The sequence below is a fragment of the Phytophthora infestans genome, genomic scaffold (assembly GCF_000142945.1).
Source record: "Phytophthora infestans T30-4 supercont1.3 genomic scaffold, whole genome shotgun sequence".
NCBI lineage: Eukaryota > Oomycota > Peronosporomycetes > Peronosporales > Peronosporaceae > Phytophthora > Phytophthora infestans.
In genome coordinates this window covers 2843269-2855208 of record NW_003303756.1, presented here as the reverse complement: position 1 = coordinate 2855208, position 11940 = coordinate 2843269, and the positions used below count along the sequence as shown (strand labels likewise).

The following is an 11940-nucleotide window of genomic DNA, read 5'->3' as shown; positions in this document are numbered from 1 at the left end:
AGGAGGCAAGGTGTTGTCGGAACAATCGAGGTCGTAGGGCCTTGTTAAGGCGGTCATCGCGTGAGGTCTGACCTCGAAACACTCGGAGTGTCCCTTCAATACCCATATGGGGTAGCTGAACGACTGCGGACAGGAAACGGATATCCTCGAACGGAAGAGTGAGACGATCCCCCGTCGGGTTGCGGAAAATGCGATTCAACGGGAACGATAGACGATGCGTGGACGCCACGGCCTGAAATTTCCGGAACACATCGAGCGGGACACAACGTTTAATGCCTCGAACAACACATTCTCTGCGAATATCGTTGTCAAACGGGGACCGCTCAGTACGGGCCTGTGTGTCCACGGTGGACCGAGAGTCATCACTGAGATGCGATCGATTCGGTACGCCCACGTGGCGTCGGGGATTATCGGAACTGGCCAAGGTGTCCACGGTGGACCGAGAGTTCTCACTGAGATGCGATCGATTTGGTACGCCAACGTGGCGTCGAGAAGTATCGGTACGGGCCAGCATGTCCACGGTGAGGGACATCACTGAGATGCGATCGAATGGGTACGCCAATGTGGCGTAGGAGGAAACGGTTGGTAATGATGTGGCGGACGCGTTCGTAGTCTAACAGTACCAACGACCAACGTGACTGCCACTGAAGGCGGTCATAGGTGCGGAGATCGATTGGTGCAACGGCGGGGCAACCTTTGACCAACGGATCGGACCACTGAAGTTCCGTCAACGGGCATCTGGTGTCCAGCGTGGATCGAGTTAACGACTGCGTCTCGGTCTGATCCATGATCCAATTGCAAAGGGCATCCGCTGCAACGTTAAAGGTTTGCGGAACCGCTCGAATCCGGACTAGGCGGAGCTGATTGATATATAGTCGAATGTCGTGGATCAGAGAGGCCAACGTGGCGCTGTGAGCACGTGGCCTTGCAGACGTCATGTCAATGACAATGGCCGAATCACCGATGATCTGTACAGGTTGCTGATGACAATGTTGCCGAAGCCAGTGGAGGCCCGATAATAGTGCACGCGATTCCATAACATTGTTTGTTCCACCGGGAACTACGGATGAAGCTGACCACCAAAGTGGTTTTCCTGGTTTCGACCAAGCACACCACGCATAGGCGCTAACGTGTGTTAAGCTCCGAGCTCCCCCGTCAAACGAAAGCGTGATAGTGTCTCCGTAATTAGGGCTGACAACGGAGACACCCGTAAAGGTCCCCGGGACCGACGGTTCAGAGGAGGCCCGTCCAACGTCCGATATCGGTTGGAAGGGAATAGTTAGAGGCGGACGAAAGACATAAGCAGCTGTCGAAGTCGTGTTGTGAGCCGTGCTTACGACCTGCTCTCCGCCTCCGAGGCGTCAAGCCGACAAGTTGAGATGGCCTGATGCCAGAGGCCCATACTTGCCGGTGGCGTTTGTCACCACCTCCTCCGGGAGTTGTTCGAGGTCATGGGCGTACTTGCAGCTCCGGAATTCGCAGCCCCGTTGGGTTTGGAGCTTGAGGCAGACCGTCTTGTTGTTGCGCTTGGGAATTTGCTGCAGAATCGCTTCCGGAACCGGAGAAACTTGTTGGCGGGTTTGACGGGACTCGCGGTGAGAGCCCGAGTGGGCGGAAGGCCTGGTTGATGGACCGTACGCGGTAGTGTTGCTGCGGTGGGAAGAGGAACGTTGGGACTGCGCCCAACTCGAGATTAGACCGTGGTCGATAACTTGGCGTACGAGCCGGAGGTAATCCGGCGAGTCCGAAGCCATGACTGACCGCGCTTGGTCCACCAGAGACGCAGGGTCGGCGTTTTGGCTAATGGCGATGAACAGTCTCGAAAACACATGAGTGTAGAGGTTGATCATAGCGTGAACTAGTCCGGTGGGAGCATTGTTGAGCACCCGTGATGTGGCATCAGCACAGACTGCAGCGAAGACGTCCACAATTTCGCGTGGGTACCACTCAGTAGCCACTTCTCGAATGCATTGTAGTGTTGCCCGTAGGTCGTCCATCGACGTGATGAGTCCACCCGGTACAGAATCGCCTGATGTCCATGTGGACGAGTCGTGCACCACGGTACGGCCGCCGTCGCCGTGGGCACTGGGCGGGAGGAAGTGGTCGATCGGCCGTGTCCCGAAGTCCACCGCAAACACCATATTGGCTGTGACCTTGGTAACACGATATTGCCCGCGTCGTGTCTCCTCATGAAGAATAGTAGAGACCCGGTCTAAAGCTGACAGCTGCCAAAACGAAACAAGATTAGACTCAATAAACTCACCATTCGGACGGGGCCCAACGCGCGCGGTCCTGTGAGCCCTAAGTTCCGCGGGGGACGGTCGAAATCCAGTAGTTCCAGCTAGTTCCAGCGTCAAGTCTTGGCGTCCGGAATCACGGGGGTGGAAACCGCCGCCAGAATGACGGTAATCGGTTCCAGGTCCAAACCCGAACTGGCCGAGGGCAGGCGTCCCGGATGTGTACCCGCCTGAAGCCGTCCGAGGGCTACCGTAGCCATAATTCGAGCGTCGATGCGAGTGATCGTAAGGCCCAGATGCGCCGTGGTCGTGAGAGTTTCCTAAGTAATGGTCGTATCGGTCGTCCCGGTGGATGACCTCTGAAGGACGTGAATGTACGTAGCTGGCGTCGTCCCAACGCCCGTACGCACGTGCGTCAGTGGCGGCGTCGTGTTGCTGCTGTAACGGACGGTGAAGGAGTTGTTGGCCACCGTGGCCCGCGCCACGGTGGCCAACTGCTGCTGCGCCCGCTGTGGCGGGGGCGGTCGCGAGACCGGCTCCGGGACCGCTCGCGTGTATGGCGTGGTCTAGGCGGAGGGCTTGAGCTTCGCCCGCGGTGAGCACGGCGCTCTCGGGAATTTCGACCACGGTGGTCGTTCGGTAGACTGCCGGATGGTGCCCCAGCCGCTGGAGGCACGGCAGCACCGTGCTGATGATCGCGAGAATCAGTCCCGGTGGACGACGATAAGCGACGTAGAAGCTGCTCTTGGAACGACTGTTGAGCGGCGGCCTGTTGTGTAAGCGCCGCTTGGGTAGTTCGGGCTAGTTATGCAATCGCGGCTAACACGTTCTCTGGCATGGCAGAATTCGTAGTGGCCACGACCGATGGAGTTGAGGGCACGGCCTCAGCTGGGGGCGGCGGTTGCGAAACAGATGATGAAAGCAGCGCGGGTGTAGAAGCGTCAGTGTTCGGCACGGCCGAAGGGTCCGGCTCGGCCGGATGCGTAACCGCAGGCGTCGGTTGGCGCCAGAGAAACTGCTCGACTGACCGACAGTCTTCGTATCGGACAATATCCGGTTGCCGGCCGTCCAGTGCCTTGCCACGAGATAGGCCGATAGCGAGGACGTCCGACGGGGACTCTGAGTCATTCTCCACATCTTCGTCCATTCGGGTAGACGGTCGGGCCGGGCCGACGTATCGGCGAGCATAGTCAATCAGGTTAACGTCGATAATGCGTCCGTACTCAGAAATGATTCTGAGATTCTCAGATGCCAGGTCCATGGTGGAGTCCGATCCTGCTGGGACGAAAGTTTCCATGAGTAACTTCCCAATATCGCAATCAGTGTCCGTAGGTATAACGAGCTCAATCCATCGAGAACGAAATCGGGATAGCCTGCGTGTCGGCTGAGCTGTGGCAGCGACGCCATGACACCAGCCTACAACAAATTCATCGCGGGAAATCTGCTGCTGCCACACGGTGGCGCTGGGCACGACAACGTGGAGCGTGGGCGCGTCGGCGCGGCTCCGGAGAGCCACCACACACATGTGGTCACACGCCGGCTGAAGCGCGGCGCCAGCCGGCGTAGTAAACGTTCGTCCGTGAGTTGGGGAAAGTTAACTAACGACTTGGCCAACGAGGAAGGAATCGAGCGGGACCTCGCGGTAGGAGCGACGGTCGCATTGGAGATAACAGGCATTGAACCGAGCGAATCGATACAGGAGGAGGAGAGGACGGTCCTTGAGCTCCATACTTAAGTCGGTATCGGGTCGAGTAAGCCGCGAATACGGGATGACCACCGGGTCTGTAGCTAGGGCTTCGAGCGAGCCCAAGCCTGTCATGTTCCCGTCATACGCGGAGCCGTAGAAGATAAGCTTACACAGCCAGCCGGGGCGGCGAGAAGAATCGTCCACCACGAACACACTCGGGTGTCCTGGCTTGATATGTCTTGGTTCCAAAAGGCGGGCGTAGATGGGACCGTCCCATTTGCCTTCTTCCAGCTCCGAAGGGCATTCCAATCGTACAACCTGGTTGCGGAGACTCGAGTCCATCGTGAGAGACGTCGGGGGGTTTGCTGTCATGTTGGGCCGGGCCCGTTCTTCTCCGAGAGGACTCCGAGTCCTGAGCACCGTGCTTGTCTGCGTTCTTCTTCGATGAAACCACGAATGCCGTGGTTCTCCTCAAATCGGAAACAGCCGGTTCGCCTTTCTCGGTCCTCCGAACCGGTTAATCGAACCGTTCACATTTTGAATCTGTGCGCTCTTATTCGGTCTAATAGAGACCCGTAAGAACGGCCGGGTAGGTAAAGGGTTAACTATGAACGGTAACGGAGAAACGAAGTTTATCTGCGTATTAGTGCTCGCAGGGGCTTGTTAAAGCTTTAAAATTAAAATATGAATTGAAATCAGGATGACCAGATTTTACATTTAAGCAGCCATTAGATGATCATTTCTCGGTTGCAGTAAGATTTATTGTGAGAGTCAGATTGCTTTGGTTTGGTGAGCACATGATCGAAGAGCTGTCCACTGTACACCGCATGTGTCGCCAATCGTGCTGCTTCGCTTAACATTACCAACCTTGTTTAGGGAGAGTAACTTCAGCCAGCAAACTGAATGCGCGTATTAATTAATAAAATGGTGGGGTGTTCTCAGCAGAGAACAATACGTTTTTTTTAATCTAAACGCTGTTTATTTGAGGGTATTAGCGAAGTACCAAATTATAGATAAAGCGTTATTTCTTCAAACTTTCGTTCTTGACAGTTTTTGATGACTTTTAAGCTTAGAAAAGAATATTTATTTTTGAGACTAGCGACAATAATGTTTTAAGTCATTATTTAAATAAACAATACTATTAATAATACAAACCATTTTTCAATACCTCTATATTTTGAAGTAATAATGTAGTAAGTGATTTCAAAATAGTACTTTTTATACTTCGAAGTGTATAAAGGCTTTATGATTTGGTTCTAGCAGTGGTCCAAAAAGACCAGGTCTGCAGGACCTGTTTAAAATTCTTCCAAGGTATTAATAAATAGTCTGTGGCACAGCCGCCAAATCGTTCCCAACGAGTACACTCTACAGAAGAAGTGCTAACTTCCAATTTAGGAAACGATCGAGCTTTGAGTCGATCATCGAAGAGACAGTCGAAGCATTGGCACTTACTTAGTGCTACCACTACATAAGTAGCAGTATAAAACACTGAGATCTACGAGAGTGCTAAACAAACAAGAAATTTGACCGGAGTGGTCGTATTTGTCCGCTAAACACACTTACTAAACATCTTCTCTTATTGCTCAACACAATTTCAGAGTGACTGCACATTAAGGCAGAATACAATGCCTTCCAGTTTATTGGCGCGACCTCATCTTACCCTGGCAACGACTCGAAGGAGGTGAGGCAGATTCTCCTGTGTTGCCCTTCGTGGCGTCAGAAGCCGGTACTGGCGCCCAGTTCTTCGTAGCATCTGAGGCTCCGCCGGGAGGACCGTTCGATGGACCAGAAGCTGGACTGGGGGCACCATTCGACGCACACGTGGTAGCCTTGCCTGGAGTCATTGTGAACGGAGCGACCGTAAAGTCTGGCTTACCACCTTTCTTCCATGTGCAACAGGGATCACCAAAAGCCTGGCCGTTCGTCATGCTTGACCCAGGAAATTTGGCTTCGCACAAACTCTTCGACCACGACTGCCCGGCGTTATCGAACGCTTGAGCAAAAGGTGTCTATTTGGAGCTGTCATCGCCAGGGTGACCGAGATCCTGCTTGAACAAGCTTCCATTTGGAAGCTCCTGCAGAAACTGAGGCATTCCCGCTGTCGAATCCATGATAGCAGCAACTACCAGAGCAGTAGCAATTATCACGTGAGTCTTCATTTCAGTGGCTTAGTTTTCTGGTGGTGGGGTCGTTGGCCTACGAGGCGTATCGAAAAGTGAGGACGTGAAACGAGTGAATGAACACTGCATAATCCAAAGATACGTAAAGGCGGATCTATTATACTGTCCTGTACTTTTTGGGGAAGTTCATGATGCGTCACGGTATGAAATCAATAATACCTGGTAAGAGACTTCGAGGTATAATACCAAGATTCTCACCACGATCTGCAGTTGCGCTCGTCACAGCTTATGTCAGGTTTATCTTCTACTCTTTGCTTTCCTTCGCTCAATTTTATCATTCCCTGTTCGCGCACCTCGTCGCTTTGTTAAGAAAACAATGTATGTAATAGGACGAATATTTTTAATAATACAGTATGTATAATACACATCCATAGCTTACATCACTATTAATACGCGTGCGAACAACCACGGCCCGCCTCATGTGGTAAAATGCTTTCTCTCAATCTTCGCGAGCACAACATTTGCTCTCGCTCACCTGTAAGATCCGGAAGAACACAACCAAAAGCAAATCGCGCCGAAAACCCACCGTTGCATTGGTATCAATCTATCGCCACTATTATTATATATTTACTTAAATATCAGTAGCGACACATTGGTGTTGGTCTGTTTGCACTGCGATACCACAATTTTGGTTTGCGAGGTTAGATTCATTTAGAACAAACGATTGGCTAAAACGGTTCAAATCGAGATCATGTAATTGGCTAATATCACTTACAAAACCAAGTGCTGATTATCACGAGGCAAGTAAAGGAAGAAGAATGAGAAGCGCCGAGAGCAGCCGCGCCGACTTACTCTTCCTCAATTTCAACCAGGAAGCCTCGTACGTGTGCTTTCCATTACTGACTCCATTGCTCACGTCTGACGCTGCAATCGGTTGTGATACTGATAAACTACACGCTGTGGAATTGGTCTCAGATGTATCAGTGTGGGTACTCGCCAAGGTTTCGCAATCTATAACTGCGAACCCTTCGGCAAATGCTTCCAGGAAGACATGGGGGGCATCGGTATCGCAGAGATGTTGTATTGCACTAGTTTGGTTGCTCTTGTCGGCGCCGGGGATCAGGTCTACGATGCCTTTTGTGTTGCATTGAGTTACCCTGCTGACTCTATTTATTTTTGCTCGTAGCCTGCGTTCTCACCACGTCGATTGCGTGTGTGGAATACCAAGACTGGGGCTGCCATCTGCGACCTGAATTTCGTTACGGCTGTATTGGCTGTGCGCATGAACCGACAGAGGTAGCGATGCCTGCAAACTTACAAGAAGAATAGTAGACTGATGCAGCGACTTACCGTGGATTTGCAGATTGGTGGCAGTTTTGGAGCGCAAAATTTACATCTTTGACATCAGTACAATGAAAATCCTGGAGACTCTGGATACATCTCCCAACCCGAAGGCATTGTGTGTGCTCTCCCCACACGACAATGGTCATTTGGCCTTCCCGTCTGGCGCTTCGCCCGGCGAAATTGTGCTGTATGACGCCAATAATCTCAGTGTGCTGAACGCATTTCATGCTCACCGTACGGCACCTGTGGCCATGGCATTTAACCCACAAGGCTCGTTGCTGGCTACTGCTTCGGTATCGGTACGAGCCACCTTCAACCCAGTCAAGTGTGCCCTCTTTATACTGAACCTTTGCAATTGATCGATGTAGGGCACGTTGATTCGTGTATTCGCTGTTCCTAGTGGCAAGAAAGTTGCTGCCTTTCGACGTGGCTCGTATGGTGCCCAAGTTTACTGCTTGGCATTTAACGAGAGCTCCACCATCCTGTGTGCATCTAGTGACACCGGTACCATTCATTTTTTCTCGCTCACTGGAGCTGAGAGTTCAGCTACAGGAAGTTTTGGCCATTTCACGCCAATCACGTCGACGCTTGCAGTCGCTGGAAGCACCTTTGGCTCGACTGTTTTTGGAGCTGCTGCGTCACCACCGAGTCCGATTGCCTCCACAACGTTAGGATCTTCGCCTGGTAAACCGGCGATGCATGCTGCCAGCTCAGCGCGAACGACGCGAACCAATTCTAGCTCAGCAGCAAGCAACTTTGACGACGTGGCTGGCGTTATGAGTGCCTATTTGCCCAGTTCCTTTTCGGGGATCGCTGAAGGCACTCGCGATTTTGCCTACGTGCGTACTACTTGTATGGTATGACATGCATTGCTATATCTGAGAATCGCAAACATGTTTCTTACAGGCTCGACTTCGCTCTACTGGAGTGCCGAACCTGTGTGCAATTCATGGCCCACGAGATGCCAGCAACCCCATAGTGCAACTGTACGTGGCAACCACAGATGGCTACTTTTACGAATACTCTCTCAACCTTGCTGTCGGGGGCAAGTGCAAGCTGGAAAGGGTAAGTGTGTTGTTATACCCATTCAAGAGATCAAACGATTGAATCTGTTGCTTATGGTTACAGGAAAATGTCCTTCGAGACAGCACGTCCGAAGAGATCGAGGCCATTTACATTTCGTAGCAGTATCGTGGGAAGAAGTTTACTTGATCTTCGAGAGAAATCTGATAGATGGCGACGCTAATCCGCGCAAACAAAACAAATAAAATAAGCAAAATGTACAAAGCCACACGAGTTGAGCCAAAACCTTCAGCTCCATTACGTCGTTGCTGATCCAGAGACCACGGTGCTGTCTATGACGCTTACTTAAGTACCGATCAATCGCCCACTTCGAATTAGGAACAACAGTACTGCGAGGCTTAGATCAGCTGCTCAAACTCGATGCCTTGGACGCTGTACCCACGCAAAGACCGATGAACGATTGTAGCAAACTGCTTCGGGTCATTGCGGAACAACTCTGCAGCTTCTGTACTCATTAAAGACGCGATATTACAAAGTATACACAAGTCAGATGCAAAGATCTTCCATACATTAAATGCAATCCCACGAACCTTTATTCAGCGGGTCATCCGGGTTGGGCTCGTAGAACAGGTAGATCAAGCCATAGATTACCGAGTTGATATCCAGCACGGGTTTCCAGTCCTCACGCAGGATGTTCAGACACACGTTGCCGTCAAGATCAATGTTCGGGTGATAAATCTGTCATTCATAATGTTCATATTTAGCACAATATCAAACAAAGGGGCCGTAAACTGCCTTAACTTACCTTCGTCAGGCACCGAACTTTGGGCGGGTCATGCGGATACATCTGTAACATACACAACTCGATCAGTCTACCGACTACATCCTCGCTCTCTACATGTACCGTGAACCAACAGGAGGGATCTTAAAGCTGAAGTCGTATGACGCGCCCTTCCACAGCCCCGTGTCTACCGCAACCTGCACCAGACCCAATCCTATCAGGTTCCATCATACAATTTTAATAGTAAATAAAGTTCAGCTACAGCCTTCACACCTTGACGTTGAACACTGTGAGGTCGTTCACTTCCGGGAACGCCACTGTCGCAGCTTTGCCACCGTCCAGCTCCGCGATATCTTCAACCCACACGTAAATGAATAAAGTCAGTCCATCTCCTCTCATTCTCATATCTTATCCTCTCTCTATGCTGTCGGTACCTTTCTGAATGCGGATCTCGCCAGGCGTGCGCTTCTTCTCTTTACTGGCACCACCGCGCTTGCCTCGACCTACACCAAGAATTTTCGTCTTAGGGCTTCGGGGCCGGAGCAGCCTCGCCCGAATCGGCAGCAGCTGCAGCCTCCTTCTCCTCAGCCTTCTTCTCTGCTTGTTTTGCTTTGAGACGGATCATCGCTCCCTTTTTGCTGCAGCTAACTAATTCTCGCGCTGCTGCTTGTCTTCGACTCCAGCGCCAGGTTACATGATGGTTACACAAAAGGTTACTCTTTGAATACTTTACGAGGTGGAAAACATAAAAACGGCTCATTCATTTCATTACGACGACTACCGAGCTTCGATAGTTCGCTACTTCAATTGATGGAGCTTACAGCTTGGCGTTCAGGATCTGCTTCAGCTGGGGAGCCACCTCGTCGTCGTCCGGGTCCGTCGCGTTGCTGAAGTCCGTGATCTGGGAGAATTTGGCCTGCACAGCCTCAGGCGTGATCTCCTTCTCCAGATCGAGATACACGCCGGCGCTGCGCACGTACTTGACCTGGCCGACAAAGCCGCCGCCACTCTCGAAGATTTTGCCCGAGCAGGGAACAGACTCATGGCACAGGAAGGCGATCGTCGGAGCCACGTACTCAGGCTTCCACTTCGCCACGAGGTCGGCGGGCATAATGGACTCCGTCATCTTGGAGCCGGCGCCGGGGGCCACGATGTTCACCTTGATGTTCGACCGAGCCCCCTCCTTGGCCAGCGACTTGCCGAAGCCAGTCATAGCAGCCTTCACGGAGCTGTAGTTAGTCTGGCCGAACTGACCGTAGAGACCGTTCACTGACGTGATGAGGATCACGCGTCCATACTTCTGCTTGCGCATGTGGGGCCACGCTGCGTGAGTCACCGCGAACGCTGCACAGTGTCGAGTAAAGGGAAAGTTAGAATATAGCACGAGGCCGTCGGTTAGACAAAGGAGGACGTACTTCCTTGAAGGTGCACGTCGAGCACCTGGTTCCATTGGCCCTTGGTCATCTTGGCGAAGGTCACGTCGCGCAGAATACCAGCATTGTTAACCAGGATGTCGACGCGACCGAAGTTTTCAATGGCAGTAGCCACTACTTTCTCGCCGTCGGTCACCGAGTTGTAGTTAGCAACCGCCACGCCGCCTGCCGCCCAAAATAAATGTAGGTAAACAGTTAGTACCCGCATATGTGCTCCAGTTAGCTGGCAAGTCTGCTACACACCCTTGGCCTTTATTTCGCTGACAACCGAGTCTGCCGCCTCACGGCTGAAATCATTCACCACACTAGAGAAGCATCAACAACGCGTTAGAGAAAGAGATACGACCATCCAGACGAGAGGTAACGCACACTTTGGCGCCGCGCTCGGCGAAGAGCAGCGCATAACAGCGACCAATCCCAGCACCGGATCCGGTGACAATTGCTACCTGGCCGTCGAAGCGAAGCATGTGTGAACGTTGAAGATCGGACACGATGTGGTCTTGATGCAAATTGCAATGTGAAAATTTTCGAGGTCGGCCAGTTACAAATCACCGTTCATTAGACCAAACGGATCAGCTCTTGTATTCTTTAGGTTTCGCAGGATTATTCTGTTTTGTCTCCCAGGCTAGCTTATTTAAGAAGATTGTTTATTCGATTTGGGAGCAAATAAATATTCTACGATAAAACGTTAAATTGAGCGCGGCGTTGAGCTTCCCGTTTTACGTCATCAGTTTACGCATTCGGTCTTGGCAGCTTATCAATACCCTTTATAATTTTATTAAATAAAAAAGCATGAGACGGATGTCATAGCCGCAAGAGTCGGTATTTGTTTTACAGATGTCGGCAATTAAACCAAGTTTTTTGTTCAAATGTTTCTTTTGTCGTGCACTTGCCATTGCAGCTTGGCCGCACGATGATACTTGCCGCGAGTAACTAAATGGGTGGTTATCGTGGTGCTTGGACGCGTGTGGAAGGCAGGGAGGGGTCAACAGTGTGAGCTTGTGTACTTACCTGCGCATCGAGTGCCAAAAGCCAGTGCAGTGCAGCCACCAGTGTCCAGTGCCTCATGTCTACGAGCCAACGTCCACTGACAGTATCCGCAAGACACATCCCAAGGACACTCATGCGCCTCGCAATGAAGCTTGCGGAGGAACTGCAACCGGCTCCACTGCGCACCAGTGCGTGCAATGGCGAAGGACTATACCAAGGACTGTATGTACAAGGGCATAGTTGGCTGTGCGCTGCTGATATTGTGTGCTCAACTAGAGTGCATTTTACTGGCTTTAGTATTGATTTACTATATGTAAACTAATCT

The 11940-nt window shown here is 51.5% G+C and overlaps 2 protein-coding genes across 2 annotated transcripts; one reads left to right on the top strand and one right to left on the bottom strand.

The window, feature by feature from the left end:
• Positions 1–6829: 6829 nt before the first annotated feature.
• PITG_02608 (autophagy-related protein, putative) lies at positions 6830–8573 on the top strand (the record flags this gene model as incomplete). Its single annotated transcript, XM_002907475.1, has 7 exons — positions 6830–6924; positions 7020–7167; positions 7231–7340; positions 7408–7687; positions 7757–8227; positions 8295–8453; positions 8517–8573. The coding sequence occupies 7 exons, from the start codon at positions 6863–6865 to the stop codon at positions 8571–8573; spliced, it is 1287 nt and encodes a 428-aa protein (XP_002907521.1).
• Positions 8574–10009: 1436 nt separating this feature from the next.
• Positions 10010–11092, bottom strand: PITG_02607 (peroxisomal multifunctional enzyme, putative; the record flags this gene model as incomplete). Its single annotated transcript, XM_002907474.1, has 4 exons — positions 10010–10536; positions 10608–10790; positions 10869–10930; positions 10995–11092. 4 exons carry the CDS (start codon positions 11090–11092, stop codon positions 10010–10012), a joined length of 870 nt encoding a protein of 289 aa, XP_002907520.1.
• Between the last annotated feature and the right edge of the window lie 848 nt (positions 11093–11940).